Source organism: Embiotoca jacksoni, unplaced genomic scaffold (assembly GCF_022577435.1).
Source record: "Embiotoca jacksoni isolate LCO1_2020_lvr unplaced genomic scaffold, fEmbJac1.0.p SCAF_17, whole genome shotgun sequence".
Lineage (NCBI taxonomy): Eukaryota > Metazoa > Chordata > Actinopteri > Embiotocidae > Embiotoca > Embiotoca jacksoni.
The window spans coordinates 10127562-10146374 of record NW_027185307.1 but is presented as its reverse complement, the minus strand read 5'-3'; the positions used below and the strand labels follow the sequence as shown (position 1 = coordinate 10146374).

Below are 18813 nucleotides of genomic sequence, written 5' to 3'. Positions count from 1 at the left end.
AAGCTGGGTCTCTTTCTTTGAGCCCTGACAGCGTGGTTCATCTTACCTGCCACCCGTTCGTCTGACTCTCGGTTGCCGTCATCTGAGTAACGGGCAAAATCCAGAGAGTCCAAGGTGCTGATGCTGCCTGCTCGATCTGAACGGACACACGGACACAGAGACGGCAGTGAGACAAGTATACAATCGTGATTACATTACACAGTTAACTGCAGATGATCCCACTGACAAGCAGCTAAAAAGTGTAACAATGCGTCTGTGAAAGCCTTGAGAAATGCTGCTAGCCAACGTGTCAATCTTTCTACAATACAAATGTAAACTTCAGCTGAAAGCCGATATCTTTATAAACTGTACAGGAAGGTTGTACTTTAGCCAAGAAACAATTCAGTCACTGCACATGGGGGAAACTAATTAATCATAAAATGCTTACTTAACTTCACTGAAATGCCCATTTATCACTTCTACCTGCGAACAACAACCTTACGTCCGAGTTCAGGAATGCTGAAAGTATTGTTCACTCAAAGAGCAGATAAAGCCGATAAATAAACATTCTCATGCTCATATTTCACTGAGCTGTGCTGTCCTGGTCGCTCAGTCAATAGTGTTAGCTTTCTTTCCACTGCAATGCAAGTGTGAGAATGGGCTATTTGTTCTCTGATGTCAAGATACAGTAGAAGGTCAAGCCAAACTTAGTCCTGTTGGCCCTAAAAGCCCTAGCTTAGCTAAACAGCACAAAATGTGAGAGATGAAGCAGAAACAAAAGAACCTGACAAAATCTTGGTTCGTGGCGTATATTGATTACCTTACAAACTTACATTGCTACTGTTCCGTTATTTTCGAAAAGTGTCCTGTGAGTAGATCATTACCTAGTTTTAATAAAATGACCTTTTAGAAAGGGGGAAAAAAGGAGTGAGGGAAACTTAAAGGAGGATGCCAAAGCAAAAACCCAACACGTGTGTGTGTGTGTGTGTGTGTGTGTGTGTGTGTGTGTGTGTGTGTGTGTGTGTGTGTGTGTGTGTGTGTGTGTGTGTGTGTGTGTGCGTGTGTAAAGTAATACTTGGGATGAGAATACGTTTCATTTGTTCTTTGTTTGTGCTAAATATTGAGTTTCTAACCACCTAAAAAATGTTGATTCTTTTGTGTGTGTGTATGTGTATGTATGCGTGTATGTCACAAGTTCATGCAGCTTCCCAAAGCACACACACCCTTCGTCCTGTGACTGTTCAGTGAAAGCGCTTCTGCATTGGCTGTGTCATTGTTCTGTCAGGCTGATGTCACGGAAACCATTTTTCCTGTGGAGAACGCTTCCAACTGTCTTTACTTCCTGATGATGTGTAAAGATTCATGCTGGAAGTGGCTGCACTTTATTTGGCCGAAGAATAATAGTGTTTGCAGGTCAAGGCATAAGGATAACAAATGGAATCCCATAATGTGCAGGGACATGCACAGATATCGTTTGTGTATAAAAACACGAGTTTCTCTCTGGTTGAATTTTCCAGTTGTGTGCCTTGTGGCGTGGTGCCGTCAAGACTGTGACACATCTGCCACTTCACTCCTGCCCAGCTGGTTGTGCTACAAACACACACGGACATTCATTTTTCTGCTTTGGCAAGTAGAAAGGCAAAAGAGATAAATTGGACGACCAAGAGAGATACACATGTTTAGACCGGGAACAAAACGATAAGTTTAAAAAAGAGCTGACACAAATACTGGAAACAAGAGACAACGGAGAGTCGGGAGGTAGCCAACAAGCTCTTTTACTTTAATGAGAGGGATGTTTTGGCGAGACTGATGGTTTAAAATGTGGTTACAAAGCCTATGAAAAATCACTAAATTACTCCCTGGAATATAATTCTATTTCTAAACTATATTTAAGTCGTACTGAACTAAGCTATAGATTAGAAAATATTAATTTCTTGCATGAAGATCATACGAGGTAAAAAAAAAATAAAAAAAATCTACAGGAACACAGTTTCTATGGAAAATATTTGGTAGTTTTGCTTTATTCAGTAATTACCAGGAGCAGTTAAACCCTTGCACACAGCAATAATTTGTGTCGTGATCGTGCACCACTGCTAAGATCAGAACCAGCTGCATTTGCAGAAAAACACACACCGCTTAATGAAAGGCACAGACTTATGAACAGCCAGGCAGTCGGAGCCAGTCCAGAATGACAAGGAGCCTTGCCAGTACTCCAGCAATGTCATTAATCACGTTCTCACACAATAACAACTCCCTGCCCCACACAGAGAAAGAGATGAAGAGACATGAGAGGATTTGAATGCGAGTTTGGGCCAACTAAAGATCACATTAACAAGTTGTGACGGGTAAAAACAGGCCGACTACCACTGAATCTTGATCAAATAAATGCATCTGGCGTTACAAACCTGCCGTATGTGCTCTGTGGTTGACCTGGACTGCCACTGTGTCAAATTTACAGATTCGTCACGGCACACAAATTGTTGTCACAAACAACCTAACCTACAGCACATCATGTGAGCCTACTATTTGACCCATATGTGGCAAGAGCCACAACAGCAAATTGACGTTCAGTTTCCTACTTTCAGACTATGTTAGACCGTATATGTGCCAAACTACATGAACGCCGCTGGTACGGCAGCTTACTGTCAACCTCGCATGTGGCAGTTTACGTGACTTTCATCAGCTCCATTTATGTCAACGAGGCAAATAAACACCTGACGAGACTCATTCATACTTCCTTGCTGCAAATTAGCGAGGTGGTGGGAGATGCCTCGCTGTCTCGTGGCTCAGAGCAACAGCTGCAGATGCAGCTTGCAACACAGATATTATCAATACACACGCTCACGGCAATGAACTTGCTCACAGATAACGGTCAAAGGCTGCGTACTTGTAATAATCGCAAGTTACATTTCTGGTCTGTTGGTCAGCTGAAAGCGTCGTGCTCATATTTTGTTTTACAGGGCATAAGATTTCAAAAAACAAAACATGGGTCTTTTAGTTGGTCAGAAGAATCAGAACCTTTACCAGATATCTGCGCAACGTTATTAAAGCACTATATGAGTTAAGCAAACTGGCTAAACATATTACTTTCACAATGACCAGGTGATGCACCGTGTCTTGTTTCATCATCCCGTCATGTGGTTGTCATGCTGTGCCATGTCAACGTGGTACACAGTCTATTCAATCGTATGCTGTCGCTACGCTGCTTCTTTTCGACGCCTTCTGAGGCTGTAGCGGTAAGAAAACTGAATCTCTTCCAATATAATAAGCACATTAAAAGGTAGAGGCTATTATATTTGTACTGCATAGCATTTCAGGATCACGTCACATCACCTGTTGTTTTACTTTGAAAAAAAACCTTGAGACAAACTGATGAGAAGCTGCTTCATCAAAAAGAAAAGACATCTGATATTTGGGCAGTAACCCCCTTTTTAACTGGAATGTATTTTAATGTTGCAAATTGCAATGTAACAGCGGAATCCTTCAAACATGAGAAACATAGATCATCCCAGTGATCACATGAGGTCTTGGCTATCGGATTATGCCGGGAAGAAAAATGAAACGGCCTCGGGCAGAGTTTGTCTCTCATATGAACTCATTATTATCTGCTAATTTTTTCCAGGTTACATTTGGGTAAATTGGACTTTTCACCTTCTTCCAAGTTTCATATTTTTATGAACCTTTGCCCATCAACAGCAATTGAGACTGAGATTACAGTGTCTCTGCAGCGTTCTTGTCACTGCTGCAACAGGGGAGCTGTCAGGTCCTGTCATGCTTTTCGAAGACACCATCATAAAACATTTATTCTGTTACCACGTTCCAAACCTTTAGGGAGTTTGTATGCAACCATTAGACAGCTTCTATACACATCTCTCATAGTTGTTTGTGTTTGCTGCTGTGGTCTCAAAGACATATACAAAAATCAGGATTCAATTCTACAGGTTCGGGTTTCATACTGACAGGAAAAAAGGATGTAGAGAGTCTAACTAGCTGCCATCTGCTGCCTGAAACAGCTAGCCTCCGGCCAGTTGCCAAGACCCTGACCCAAGGATATACAGCGGCCTTGTGTCATTGTCCATTGCTGCTCCATATAAAGCTTATACAATCATATCTTCTCTCTCCTCAGCACGTTTTCATATGCTTTGGATCCCTCAGCTGGGAAACTGCCAAATGTTTATACAATGATAATACATCATCTAGTCTCGTTGCTCGGCTTGCAAAAAAAAAAGAGGCAAAATTACAATTGCAGTGCTGCTGTCGTGATATACTATAAATACCCTGAGACATTCAGAAACTGAAGCTCTAATTTGAATCATTGAACTCCTGAGGATAATCAACAGGTATCAACAGAATGATCAAATTATCCTGCACAACTACTAAAAAACTGTGAGGAAAAAAAAAGCATATCCACCAGTTCGCTCGGCCTTAATTCTGACAGCATGCCTCGACAGATAGAAGAAGAATATTATTGCTCTTAATTTGAAAGTGCAGTCCAGGAGGCAAATCAGAACCACTGGTATGACATGGCACTCTATCACCAAGATACAAAGGCCATCAGTTTTTTTACAAACTGATCGACAGAATAAAAAAAAAAAAAATACTTTTCTGTCGCAGGCGAAACAAAGAAGAATCTGTTCATTTGTTATATCAGGGTGGGGAACAGATGGAGGTTTAGTTCAATCCAATTCATCACCGATAGTGTTTCTGCTTACGTGTTTAGGTAGGATGCATGACTATCCATATTAATACATACTGATATCTTCCCTACCCTTTCTATCCTGCATTTAAAATTTTAAAAAGCCGATTTCCTGCTGTTGCACCATACGGACTTTAAGTGAATTATATTGTAGGTCTAAGTTATAGTAAGTGTGAATATATTTGCTCCACTCGTGTCTGTGAAATGGGGCCACACAAAAAGTTTTTTTTTTTTTTACTCATATTCACTTCAATGTAAAGCCCCCCATGCTTAGCCACAATTGAGTTCAAGTTTATGGTAATACTACTCCTACCGCTCAATAGCAGGCTTTATTTATTTGTGGCTTGGGCTGTGGCCATGGTTACTATTTGCATGGTGTCTGTTTATGGGCCTAGACTCTTTCCAGGCACTATGTAATGCTGCAGCTTATTCCATTAAAAAAAAGAAAAAAAAAAGTTATGTAAGTGGATGAAGGTGCTACAGATACCCAACCTTCGCCAGCAAACCAAAATCATATTTGACTCCCTGGCCTGGTAGCCTGGTAGCCTGGTAGAAACAACTGGTACAGAGCAAATAACCCGCTAACACGGCACTCCTAAACTGGATGATGAAGCATCAAACCAAATGCATAAAGTCTGATAACCTGTTGTGTCCATTTTTAAGAAGACCACTACTACATTTCTACTAACTGTATCATTCACTTCCAATTTTGAAATATACCTAAATCAGTGGTGGACTGTAATTAAGTACATTTACTAAAGTATTGTACTTTAGTACAAATTTACAGGGGTAGTTCGTCCATTTCTATGCAACTTTATACTTCTACGCTGCGATATCCAAGTGGGAAATCTTGTACGTTTTACTCCATTACATTTGTCTGACAGCTTTACTAACAAGCTACTTTTACGGATACTGTTTTTTTGTTGTTTTTTTTTACACCCTTCCTGTCTGGTGAAAACAATTTATCTTCAAATCTGATAAATTGAACGATTCATTGTTCCTTTATGGGTTGAGAAAAAAACTCCTACTTTTTAAGCTGATCAAACTATTTTAAACCCACTTGAAAAAGGAAGACGTTCTTCTGAGATACATGGTTCTTATACAACAAAACGTATACAAGCGTAACAAATCTCATGAAATATGATGCATTACTGTAGATTAAACTAACCAACAGTACATTAAGTTGTTAAAATAAGCACAATCGCAAATAACTGCAGCACTAAACTGCACATATATTCAACAGTAATATTCATCCAAAAACATCGTATAGTAAAACACTGACAGGGATCTTCGACTGCATAGTGTGCACTTTTACTTTTGATACTTTAAGCACACTTTGCTGATAATACTTGCGTACTTGTACTTAAGTAAGGATTTGAATGCAAGACTTTTACTGGTAGTGGAGTATTTTCAGTGCGTTATTAGTACTTGTACTCAAGTAAAGTACCTGAACACTTCTTTCACCACGGAGTTAAATACAGTATTGAAAAAGCAGGTTGTACAAGCATCCTCTTCTTCTATTGCTTCTCTTTTTGTTCTTTCCTGCAGCTGACCTCTGACCTCTGACCTGCCGGTGGGCCTAAAGAAAAAGGGTGTTTTACACCTTTTGTCCAGCAAATAGATAACGCGGTATGGCTTCGTTTTATTTCTGTGATTATCTCGTGCTCTGGTTTCTGTCTGTCAAGACACAGCTGACCCACAAGAACCCGCGTGTCGTCTGAGGCCCCAGAGACGAAGAGCAGGTGCAGCCGGCGGATATCTCAAGATGGATTGGCGTCCAAACACAAACGCCTTCAGACAACAACATCAACGACAGAGCCAGCGGGCTGACAAGCTACGTGAGCGGCGATGAGACCGGCTAACGTGACTCACTCAGCGGTCCTCCGGGTCCGAGAACCTGGTCTTTGGCGGGCGGGGTGCCGCTCTGTCGCTCGAAGTTGCCCGGGTTGGAGAAATAATCCCTCAGCCGCGGCAGCTCTCTGCCCGCCTCCAGCAGCTCCGTGTGAAACTCCAGGGCCGTGAGGATGTACTGGTCCCGCAGCAGCTGAGCGGCAATGACATCCACGGACACCCGCGTCTCGGCGCTGCCCGCCATAGCGGAGGTGGTCGCGGCCGACGCCGAGATGCCCTCACCGCTGGGGCTCGTCCGGTTGCTAGACAGCAACAGCGTCGGAGGCTCGGCGTCCGCAGGTGGAGAGAAAGGATTGCCCGGCGGCGGCGGCGGCGGCCCCGGCGCCCCGCCGCTCGGGCTTCTCTCCGTGTCAACCGTTTCATCGGGGCGCCGTTCAGCCTCTTCCTCGGAGTCACTGAGATTAAACGGGTTGACCGACGCCATTTTTTTGCACTATAAAGATGTTTAGCAGTCAGAGCTAGCTGAGCTAATCAGACCCCCTTCTTCCTGAATGGATAACGCCAGCCGGAGGTTCGGTAGGTGGCGTCGACGCGAGGAAAGAATGCGAAGCTATGATTGGTCGACGCTGTGACGCGTCATCCAAAAGCCCGCCTCTTTGACGGGATAGTAGAAGATCATTGGCTGCTTCTGACGTAGAAAGGAAAACAGGGCAGGGCGCGTTTGACAGCTGATAGCTCACGCTAAGCTAATGTGTTGTCAAAAAAAAAAAACCTGTAACGAAAACAGTTTTCTCCGAAACTGCACTGTAATGCGCATGAGTACAAAAACACAAAGCTGTTTCTTTTTTTTAATTTTTTTTTATTACGTTTGAGAAAGAAAGCTTGCTAGAAAATAAAAAAAAAAATGTAGTGCAAAACTATACAACCCACAATGCAACTGTGAAGCACGCACGTCAACGAGCAGCGTCAGAGTCACAACAAGGAAGTGAATGCTCACGGTGCCTGCATTTCTTGTAGTAATCTTCTTAAACAGGGCCAGTTGGTTTTGTAAAACTCCGCACTTAAAGATTACGTTCATCTTGTTTCGCACAACAAAGCCGTAATCCTTTCGGGCTGTCTGGATTTGTAGTTGGTCATCTACGAACATAGCATGGGAGGTAAATCAGTGCGTATAAGAGGTGAATGGGTGAGATGGTAGATTGTAGTAGATAGTGCGGCTCTTCCATTCATTCTTTAACAGGACGTTTCAATGGTCACATCCCGCTGAAGCTTCATACAGGTAAGACTTTTTTGTATCGCCTGATTTTCTAAGTTACACTCTCGTTAATAAACATCATGACAGTCAGTCGGCTGGCACAATAGGCACAATCAAAATATACTATGAAAGCCGTGATTTTTTATTTTTTTTTTGCACATTAGCTAATGGCATATGGTGAGCAGAGGATTAACCCTGCCCTTAGGTATCCTTGAAAGGGCACATACTCCGTCCTGCCAGTCCATATTATTCTGAACCTTTATAATATCTACTGTTTTTGAACTAACTTTTTAATCCTGAATGTAAAAGCAAACTGTATATATATATATATATATATATATTAATCCTTATTTGCATCAGTCATTCTCATTCAGTTTTCTTGTTCTCACCTTCTTAGATTTAGATTTAGACTTTATTAATCCCACAGTGGATAAAGTCACAGCAGCATAGAAACACAAAAAGGTGCACACAAAATGAAAAAAAAAAAATTACAATTTAAAATTTTCTTCCACCTCCAAACAAATGAAATCTTCCCTCCTCCTTGATCACAAGTAACCTCACTGTTCCTCTTTAGAGTCGACACTCAAAATGAGGATGATCACCTTCTTCCTGGTTGGACTGACAGTTCACGTCGTCTTCTTCATCTCTATCTTTGACATCTACTTCACCTCTCCCCTGGTCCACGGCATGACACCGCAGTCGACACCGCTGGCACCCCCCGCCTCCAGACTGGTGTTAGTGGTGGCTGACGGCCTCAGAGCAGACAGTCTCTTCACTCTGCTCTCCAACAGCTCGTCCAGGACGCCGTACCTGAGGTCAGGAAACAGACATGATTGCAGTGAGCTTTGATGTGGAGCGTTTGTGTGTGTATTAATTCGTCGAGTACAGGATGCAATATGTATGACTGCTATGGTAGGTAAGTTTTCATACATCACTGCTCCTCAGTCCCTGCTGTTTGGGTTAGCATGCGTGCGTCTGTTTTCTCAAATCAGGAGCGTAATAGAGGACAAGGGTACCTGGGGTGTGTCACACACGCGCGTGCCTACTGAGTCTCGGCCAGGTCATGTTGCTCTCATCGCAGGCTTCTATGAGGATGTTAGTGCAGTTGCTAAAGGTATGTTGTGTTTTCAGTAAAGGCTTTTGGACTTGTGTCTGTGTGTGAGATTCTACTGTTGTGACTCTTTTTTTTGTGCATGTTTTCAGGCTGGAAGGAGAATCCTGTAGAGTTTGACTCTGTGTTTAATGAGAGCAGACACACCTGGTGCTGGGGCAGCCCTGATATCCTGCCTATGTTTGCCAAAGGTACACAAGCGCACACACACACTCGCACAAGAAGAACAGCGAACCTGGTCAATACAAAAGAAAAAGGCCAGAGATAAAGATTGCATACAAAATTTCAAAAGTAATAATAGTAATGCATTTATGATATTAAATAATATGAGTAAATAACAACACTTTTCTTAATCACGCTATTTTTTTTTAAAAAAATTCCACATTACTGCTAAAAGGTCATGTGTTAAGGTAAGGTAAGTTTCTGAACAAACTTTTGTTGTAATAAATCTTGTTTCCTGTTTCCTCAGGTGCAAGTGGAGACCATGTGTATACCCACACATATCCAGCAGAGGAGGAGGACTTTGCCTCCACTGATGCCTCCAGGCTGGACACCTGGGTGTTCACTCAAGTCAAAGTACGCTAGTGGAAGTACTAACAATAAAGATGATTGTTGTGATTCATCTTTTGTTAAAAACTACCAAATACAAATGTTTTAAAATGTATTTTAGTAGCTTTTGCTCATGTAAAGCACATGTTGTGTTTGTGACATGCTTATGTTAAAAGATGCATTCCGATGTAGCAAAATATGAAGCCACTGGGATTCATTATAGTAGATTATATTATGGCTGCTACAAGCTTAATAGCACGAGATTTCTTGAACAAAATTCAACAATGTATTTTTTCATTTTTGTAACAGTCATTCTTTGAGACAGCAAAGTCGAACTCCACTATGAAGGCCAGTTTACTCGAGGATAAAAATGTCTTCTTCCTGCATCTGCTGGGCATTGACACGAACGGGCATGCTCACAGACCAATGTCACAGTGAGTAGTTCAATTTGTTATCAGATATTCTTCTTGTTTTGCCTATTTTTAAAATGATTTTTCATTACACATAAACAAATTCTTCCTCTTCCTCTGATGTTCTAGTGTCTTTATCTTGTACTCTGTCTTTTGTCTAGGGAATACCTAGACAATATTGGTCTAGTAGATGCGGGTGTAGCAGAGCTGGTGTCTATAGTAGAGGATTTCTTTGCTTATGATGGCAGAACAGCATATGTGTTTACCTCTGATCATGGCATGACAAACTGGGGTAAGACTCTTGTTTGTGTATATATAAGCTTTTTATGTCAGTTACAATTGGAGAATAAACATCTTGGCAATATGAATTCACTGCAGTTTTTCATTTTGGCATGTTTGTGTTCATACGCCTGAAGGTTCGCACGGTGCCGGCCATCCCTCTGAAACACTCACCCCGTTAGTGGTGTGGGGCGCTGGGGTTCATAACGCCCAGAGAGTTACAGAACCGCAGCCGTACAACGATGGGTACCTGCAAGGTACTCTCAAACAAGTTTTTTTTTTAGCTTCAGTTTAGGACACAGATTGTCCTCCATGTTTTACACTACTGTGTACATTTTGTTAAGTTTACATTGTTTTTCTTATTTGTCTTACTGTTTCTCTCAGATTGGAAATTGGAGCACCTTCGTAGAGTTGACGTCAACCAGGTAAAGCTCATTCAACGGCACTTTTTACTGTCATCAATTACCACCACTCAATTACAAATGTGCAAAAGCTGTGCTATAATAGAGCAACAGCAAGTCAAGTTTAATATTCATATTTTTGCATTGTTTTTTGCAGGGTGACATTGCTCCGCTCATGGCTTCTCTCATTGGTGTGCCCATTCCTGTTAACTCTGTTGTAAGTCTAGAGATAACGTAAATACACATTTGTTTGAATACAGTGTTTTATACGTATTACAATACATTTTTGGAGAATTTATGACAGTCTTTATGTGTATGTGTCTTCAGGGTGTGTTACCTCTTCTCTACCTTAACAACAGTGACCAATTCAAGTCAGAGAGCATGTACACTAATGCTATTCAAGTACTGGAGCAGTTTAAGGTATGACAGCATGCATCTCCGCTATAACTGGCGTGTTGATGAGTAACTGTTGGAAACTTCTTGACTTAATGACCATGTCTTATTTACAGACATGGGTTATGTTATGTGATATAGGAATTAACGGTGGTGACTGAAATATATAAATGTTTTTTGTAGGTCAAAATGACCCAGAAAAAGGAAACAACCTTGTCTTTTCTCTTCACCCCATACCAGTAAGTACAAGAAGAGAATTAATGACTTGTACACAGTGTGGAGGGAGTAGATTAAAATATACACTTTTGCAAGTATGTTAATGAGAGAAGGGCTTAGAGTTTCTGAGAAAATAATTAATCTAATGTTTCAAATATTTTCAGCAAAATCTGTTGGCGATCTATAAATAATTAAGCAGGGCAGTGCACTGTTTAGATTAGCTTTTGCTGCTCTGTAAATGCAAATGCAAAGAATGTGCCCCAGTCAACATCCAACCAGTCATCATATTCAAGGCCACATTTGAATGAAATATTTGCTGCTTTGTTTCTCTGTTTTCCCAGACTCCTGACTGAGTCGAAACAAGCAGAATTCATCCGCACGGCTCGGATACTGATTCAGCTGGAGAAGTACGAGGATGCCGTGAGTATCAGGGAAAAGATGGTCTGCAGCTAAGAGTTAAATTAACAGCTTTACAAGGGAATTAAAGCAGAGATTTATATTTTGTTTTGGATACTTTGATGCCTTAAACATGCTGTTTACTCATGCAATCATTTAGCACTAAAGCTGCTCTGAACTAATGACAAATGTTGCAGCAAACTTGAGTAGAATAGTTAGCTGATTTTGCAGTAAAAATATCATTATTGTTAGTTCTGACACTAGTGAAACTAGATGAACTATGGTAAAGGCAGTCTACATTCACAAACGCCGGCATTGTTGGAGTTAAAAAAAAAATTAAAAAATTGTTCAGGTTTCTTTTTCTGCTACTTCGTATTCATCGCTGATTAATATTCTTCCTATTTTCTCTATGCCATATTTCCTTTTGCTAAAGCTTTGCCCTCCTCCGTCTCTTGTCAGATCTCTCTGTGCCAGTCTCTAATATCTCAATCTCTGGAAGGCCTGGTCTACTACCATAACTACGACAGGTTCTTCCTGGGATGCAGTGTGGTGCTGGGATTTGTAGGCTGGACCTCGTATGTTGTCTTAGTCATCCTGAAGACTCACGCCAGCCTCAACAGACATCCTAATCTCACTAAACAGGTTTGGACATAAAGAAAGTGTAATACCCCTTTCTTTGACTCCTAAGATTCCTTCCACCCAAACAGGTTTATGAAACTTGAATGTCTCGTAAAGTCGATATTGCTCCTCTGTGTGTGCAGATTCCCAGCCGTAACTTGGCGAGGCTGTGTGTGTGTGTGGCCGTGGTAATCGCTGCCTTCCTGCTAATCCAAAGGAGCCCCATTACCTACTATATTTACTGTCTGCTGCCCGTCCCTGTGTGGTACTCTGTTCTTAAAGAGTGAGTAACAAACACATTAGAGACTATGTAAACTTAATAAAAAATATTACATAGATTACACCTTATTCAACCAAATATGAAGAGTTCCTCAGAGAATGGTGGAGCAAACACTATACACACACATCCACATAGACCGTTTTTCAATGGATGTTATTTACCTCGCACATATTTGCATGCATCTCTGGCGCAGGTGTAGTGAGGTATTATTTAGAACCTTTTGAAGTGTATCCATTCATCTTTTTCCTCTGTAAATGGATGAAGGTGTTGCCTTGGCATTTCTTTTCTTTTCTTTTCTCTCTTTTATCACAGGAAGAATAATCTCATGAATTATCCATTTTAGGTCTGGAACTCTAAAGGATTTGATTCGGTTGGCCCCCTCTCTGCCACTATGGAAATGTTTTGGCTACTTTGTGCTGGTGGCATTTGGAATCGAGCTGCTGGTAGGTGTCTTTAAACCTGTTATGTCTTCTTATGTACAGTTAAAGACATATTTCTCCCTCAGTACACAGGAACAAAATGACTCATTAGCCTTCATCAGACCTCAACATACACACTACAAATTGGTGACCACTGTATGCTTCTTAGTGTGAACACTATGATATTTCACTGTATCTTGGATGATTGTTTACCTTTGCTGCCCCCAGGTGGTGAGTTTCTTCCATCGTGCCGTGCTGACGGTAGGCCTGGCTGTCCTGTCTCTCTGGCCCCTCCTGTCGGGACTCTTTGGCAAGGCCAAGGTGAATAAATCATGGTTCCTGCACCGACATTACACCAAAAAAGTCATGTTCTTTTTCATTTCCAAGCCTTTTTAATAACTGAAAACAGTGTGTGTGTCAACAGGAGATGGATGTTTCCTTGTAGGAAGAGTAAACACAATACAAAAATGTCCCAGATCATAAATTCAAGAAATCTTTGTAATGAATTGATGAATGATTGAAGCTGTTTTTAGCCATTCTAATTATTTTCAGATTTCCATAACCAGATGTAACTTCCCGATTTAACATATTGTGTATTGTATTCTCCAGAGTGTTATCTGCACTGATGGTAGAGTCCTAAAATCATTGATACTTTTTTCTGTAAACACATTATTTCAAAAACATGATTAGATTAAATATAGATACAGTATACAAATTTGTTTGTGATGGAACCAGTACAATATAATGATGCACAACATCATTTGTGCTCATCTTTTGACCTCCCTACTGTCAGATCAATACCTGCTGTGAGCTCAAGTTCGGTATGTCATACAATATAAACTAAGAGTGTGTGTTTGTGTGCAGTTGCGCTCATTGAGCTGGTTTCTGGGCTGTCTGTGTTTGGCTGCTTTCCCCCTGATGCCTGTTGTGGGGAGAGAACCAAACATACAGCTGGTGTGAGTACTTCCTTTATTTGCTTACATTTATCAGAATGTTTACCACAGTAGCCCACTAACGCAAAACACAAATGTGAAATTTAGGTCAGGTCAGTCGCCAGGAACTATTTCATTTCTCTATATTTCAGAAATATAAAATATCACAACAAGTGAACATTGTTTTCGAGAAATCAGACCAGGATGAGAATTATGGTTGGGATCTATGTCTCGAAATAAATACAAATATTCTCCACTAACAGTATACATATATCAAAATTTTGAGCCCTCAGCGCGGGGCCTTCCATAACAAGCAAACTAAAATGTATCATGTAAAATCTATGTTTTTCCCCTTTAATTAATGGATCACAAATTAAAAGTTAAATCAATGGAAGAGTTGGAGATAGACAATCTCATTCAAATAACCTGATATTAACAGCAGCAGCTTTATTCAACACACGTGCAATATTAAGCTGTATGCCTTGATCATGTCTTTAAAAATATAGTAAGATATTGTGTTCGTTTGCTCAGTACTTGTGCAGGTCTGCTCACTCTCTTCACTTCAGCCTGTTACCTGTGGTCATCACGACAGAGGACACCACTGCACCTCAGTGACAGACAGCAGTTTGTTGCTCAGGTAACTACAGTACATGTCGTGTCATGTGTGTGTCTTGTGTGTATGTGTGACTGCATTTGCTGGATACAGCCTAATGTATTACCTGTCAACCAGATGCTCCATGTGGCCATGTGTGCATACGTGCCATCACTCACACACTCCAGCCTGCTACAGAAACAAGGCCTACCACTTCTTAATCAGATCATCAGCTGGAGCACATTAGGTAGGTGGTGGTGCTGGAAACTCCTGGGGAGGTTATAATCATATTTATATGCCATTTATGGTCAGTCTTCACATATTGATCAAATATCTGACATATAAATGAAATGAAAACTTACATCCTGTTGTAATGTGTTATGCCCCTTCTGGCTCTGAGACCTGACACACCTCTGCTGTCTCTTCTGTTTTCCCAGCATCTTCCATATTGGTTCCGCTGCTGAGCTCAACACGTCTTTTCCATCGTCTCCTCAGCATATTCCTGTCTCTCACATCCACATACCTACTGCTGAGCACAGGGTGGGACACAATATTTTGCACACACACAAAAACACCAGCACTTCAAATGATGTCTTTTTCTGGGTTTTCCCTGCGCAGCAAAGCTATAGAATAAAACAATGTCTAATGTTTCTGTTTTCTACTACCCAGGTCAGAGGCCTTGTTCCCCCCTGTGTTATCTTGGTTAATGTTTGTGTGGATCAACATTGAGCAGGAAGCCTTGCTCGCTCAAGGTGTCTCTGGCAGGCAAGAGGTAGAGTGTACTGTCTGTTCCCGGAGCGGAATTAGAAGAGTTGCATAAACTACAGATGCACATTTTTTTAAGTGTGTGCCTGTTTAATATAGACTCGTGTAAGATTTAGATCACATGTATTTGTACACCTATACTCTGCTTTATTACTTTTGAACGGAAAACTGTGGTGATCTAAGTTGGTCAGTGTTATCAGAAGCCAGCACACTTCAAGCTATTTATTCTGTATGATCTTTTAGAGGCATACTTGTATGTATATGTTCAGATTTTATAAAAACATGCAGTATGTTTCTGGAGCATCTACCTCTGGGCTTTAGTGACCCTGTGTTTTTTCTCTCCAAAATATGCCAATCAATGAAGAGAATCTCAATTTATGAAAACATTTTAATTTATAAAGTGGTTTTACAAAAAACTATTTCTTCCAGTTGTCAACTATTGATTTCTCTGCAAACATCGACATCACCAAGATCCGACAGCTAAAGTTGGATGACATCAGAAGATCATATTTTTTTGTATCCTTGTTTGGAGTATTTGCAAACATGACAGTAGCAAGGTACCATTGTTCATGCCAAACTTTATCCAATTAGATGAACTTTTGAAAATTGTAACATGTAAATATTAAAACAAATATTTTTGAGGTTTAAGGTCTTTCCTTGACTGCACATGTTTTTTTCAGGTATTTTTTATAATAACAGCTTTCTTTGGCACAGGGAACATAGCATCCATTAACAGGTATTTACATCTTTGTGTGTGCGTGCATGTGTGCGTGCATGTGTGCGTGCGTGCGTGCTAAATAGCAGGAAGTTGTGTGAGGCTGGGTGTATAGGGTTGCACTCTGGGTGAAGTGAACATCTGTTGTCAATTGATGATGGGTGCTTTCTTTAATTACTAGCCATGTGTCATTTGAATACAGGAAGGAAATGCAGAGAGCGATCTGAAAGTATCGCCTTTTTAGACGAGCTAGTGTCTCAAGTTGTGTGTTGCCTTTTGTATTTTATTATGTGTTTGCATCGCACAAGATACAGTATGTGTTACAAAATGATTAAGGTTTATCAAGAAATCGAATGTTCATTATACCCTCAAGACATATTTCTTGCTCTGATAGGTTTGCACTTAAATACAGTCTGGTGTTATATAGTCACTTCCTCTGCTTCTCCTTTTTTCTAGTTTTGACCCTGCATCTGTTTATTGTTTCTTGACTGTGTTCAACCCCTTCATCATGGGAAGCCTGATGATGTGGAAGGTACTGCATTTTCTTGTAAAAGCTGTGAAGGGGAAGTAGTAGCACACTGTGACTTGTCATAATCAAGTAGTTATCTGTCTGTGGAATATGCTTTGTTTGTTTGTTATGGTTTATGTGTTATCTTATGTTGAATCTCTGTATCCATAACATTTTTACCCTATCTGCCTTTTCTGTGACCTTTTAAGTCAAAAATTTCCAATTTGTATTATTTGTCTCATTAATCACTACATAATCATTGTTCATAATAGAGATAAATATTAGCCTCATCATTCACAATGAATTAAATTAATTTAGACATATTCATGTGATCCTAAATTTCCATAAATGTCCCTTTTGTTCTTCCAGGTTATCATTCCATTCGTCATAGTAATGTGTACATTTGAGACCATCCAAGTTGCAACACAGCTCTCATCAAGAAGGTAACCTTTCACTGCAGCCTTCCAAAATACAATCAAATGTTCTTAGACTGAATTAGTGTCAGACATTACATTTAAACAATCACTCGGCTCAAATAACTATAGTAAATGATCTAATATCAACAAGTTTCTTCCTCTTTGTGAGTGAAGATGCTGTAAATCTCCTGTACAAGCTGCGCATGAAGTACAGGAGTTTGGTTGTGGATGTCAGATCTTGATTGTAACATAGGTTGTTCTTTTTTCTCTTATTTTTTTTTCAGTTTGTTTCTTATCGTCCTGGTTATCTCTGACTTGATGGCTCTGGTAAAGCATTTCCTGTCAGTTTGAAAGGTTTTGGTTTAATGTGATTAAAAGTGCATTTTAATGATCTTTCCTAAAGGATTTTTCTCTTTTCTGTTAAGCAGAATGCACGTGAACCTCACACAATACATTTTTAACTCTTCCTCTCCTCAGCATTTCTTCTTCCTGGTGCAGGACTATGGCAGCTGGTTGGACATTGGCACAAGGTAAGTTAACTGGGAAGTGCATGGTTTGTTAGTCTTCATTCATTACTCATTAATAACTTGACTCATTTACACAACCTGTCCCTCCTCCTGCTATTTTTAGTGATATTTGTCATATACACATTAACATGTTAGACTTTCTGTCTGTTGCAGCATTAGCCACTATGTGATTGTGATGTCAATGACAATCTTTCTGATGTTGCTCAGTGTGGTCACACACAGTCTCACTTCACAAAGACTCATCCTGTGGAGGAGAACCAAGATGCACTTCCCCTAAATAAACACGTGTTTGCAGAACTGACAGACTGTAGGCTGGTTAAAATAAATACTTAGTATTTATCTAACTTGTGAGATTTGTTTTATGCATTCTACTGTCCTTCTACGCCAGAGTTAGTTTATATAAGACATAAAGATATTGTTTTAGGATACTGTATACTACACTGTATTAAGATATATTGTTGAAAGGACATTTTACAAGATCACCAACGATTAATGTATACTACTTTTTGAACTGTGTTCTTTTGTACAAATACATGACTAGTTTCGGTTTTAAGTACATTATTTTTGGATTAATCATGTATGAATTCCACTAAGGCTACTTGAATATTTGACTGTGAATTAAGCCTTTGCCAAAGGTTATACTTTATGTTCTATTGAAGAAGGGTAACTTGATAACTATTTAAGTATGTAACACTATTTCCTGGAAAGCTGCCTAACATGTATCCTTGTTTAGAAGGAAAAGGTATATTGTTTTAACTTATTGTAACTGGATTTGTACCAATTAAACTGAAGGATTGAATTGGAAACGTGTGTGTTGCAGAATGAAATCAAGTGGCACATATATGTCATGTAAAGAAATTAAGTACATCCCATGGAAATTGACTTTTACCGTAAGCAAATATTTGATCCTCTTTGAAACGGTGCCTACATCTTAATAAAGTTGACATACTACAACAAATGAAATGACACTTTACAGTCATTTTCATAACTTAAAAAAAAACAGATTAGTCACATGAGAAAAGGACATACACATTTATCACACCATAAAATCATTCAAATTAGTCTCAGGGTTTCCAGATGAGGTGCCAATGATTAGAACCTCATAAGGAGTCTTATTTAAACCTCACACATTGAGGGACTGCTGTTCTCTTTGTTTTTTGAGTGAGGGGTGTCATCATGCCAAGATCTAAAGAGTTCCCAAAGGCCCTCAGAAAAAAGGTTGTGGGTTCCTGTGACTCCCGCAACGGATTAAAAGAAGATTTACACATTATTCAAAATGAATTATTCCACTGTGAGGAAAAGCATCTACACATGAAGTAAATTTCTGACAACTGTCAGTTTTTCCAGGATTAGCCACCACGGCAAATTCAATCCAAGAGCAGAAGTTTCAACACTAACATTTCATCGCAGAATCTGCAGTAACTCTTGCAAATGTTTCTGCCAAGGTGCATGCTTCTATAATCAAAAACAGACTGCATAAATTTGACCTGCATAGAAGATGTGTC

At 40.1% G+C, this 18813-nt stretch overlaps 2 protein-coding genes across 8 annotated transcripts in view; one reads left to right on the top strand and one right to left on the bottom strand.

Annotated features, from left to right (window-relative positions):
* relch (RAB11 binding and LisH domain, coiled-coil and HEAT repeat containing) overlaps nt 1-7100 on the bottom strand; it is a 34426-nt gene extending 27326 nt beyond the window's left edge. For all 6 annotated transcript variants that reach the window (XM_069151545.1, XM_069151546.1, XM_069151547.1 and 3 more), the window contains exons 1-2: nt 6548-7100; nt 47-136 (exon numbers count right to left, since the gene is read on the bottom strand). In XM_069151545.1, the coding sequence (XP_069007646.1) occupies nt 47-136; nt 6548-7010 (553 nt within the window). In that variant the 5' untranslated portion in view covers nt 7011-7100. The remainder of the gene's footprint in view (nt 1-46; nt 137-6547) is intronic.
* Nucleotides 7101-7414: 314 nt separating this feature from the next.
* Nucleotides 7415-18151, top strand: pign (phosphatidylinositol glycan anchor biosynthesis, class N). 2 transcript variants are annotated; one of them, XM_069151553.1, is made up of 29 exons: nt 7415-7805; nt 8356-8596; nt 8774-8895; nt 8985-9083; nt 9362-9468; nt 9751-9875; nt 10013-10143; nt 10268-10387; nt 10515-10555; nt 10689-10748; nt 10859-10951; nt 11108-11163; nt 11482-11560; nt 11996-12178; nt 12298-12437; nt 12778-12877; nt 13082-13174; nt 13718-13809; nt 14317-14422; nt 14516-14624; nt 14815-14917; nt 15047-15149; nt 15572-15658; nt 15823-15878; nt 16314-16389; nt 16735-16808; nt 17066-17122; nt 17259-17311; nt 17462-17564. In XM_069151553.1, the coding sequence occupies exons 2-29, from the start codon at nt 8370-8372 to the stop codon at nt 17476-17478; spliced, it is 2709 nt and encodes a 902-aa protein (XP_069007654.1). In that variant the 5' UTR covers nt 7415-7805; nt 8356-8369; the 3' UTR covers nt 17479-17564. The 2 variants fall into 2 exon arrangements, with proteins under 2 accessions (XP_069007654.1, XP_069007653.1); XM_069151552.1 differs by having other exon boundaries at nt 7435-7805; nt 17066-17108; nt 17462-18151.
* Nucleotides 18152-18813: the final 662 nt, after the last annotated feature.

Excerpts from the sequence above, each read along its gene's own strand:
- pign (XM_069151552.1), top strand. The coding sequence starts at position 8,370 with ATGAGGATGATCACCTTCTTCCTGGTTGGACTGACAGTTCACGTCGTC. Across the intron at positions 14,625-14,814 it reads CATCAGCTGGAGCACATTAG|CATCTTCCATATTGGTTCCG; the intron begins GTAGGTGGTGGT and ends CTGTTTTCCCAG. Across the intron at positions 17,109-17,258 it reads TCTCTGACTTGATGGCTCTG|CATTTCTTCTTCCTGGTGCA; the intron begins GTAAAGCATTTC and ends TCCTCTCCTCAG.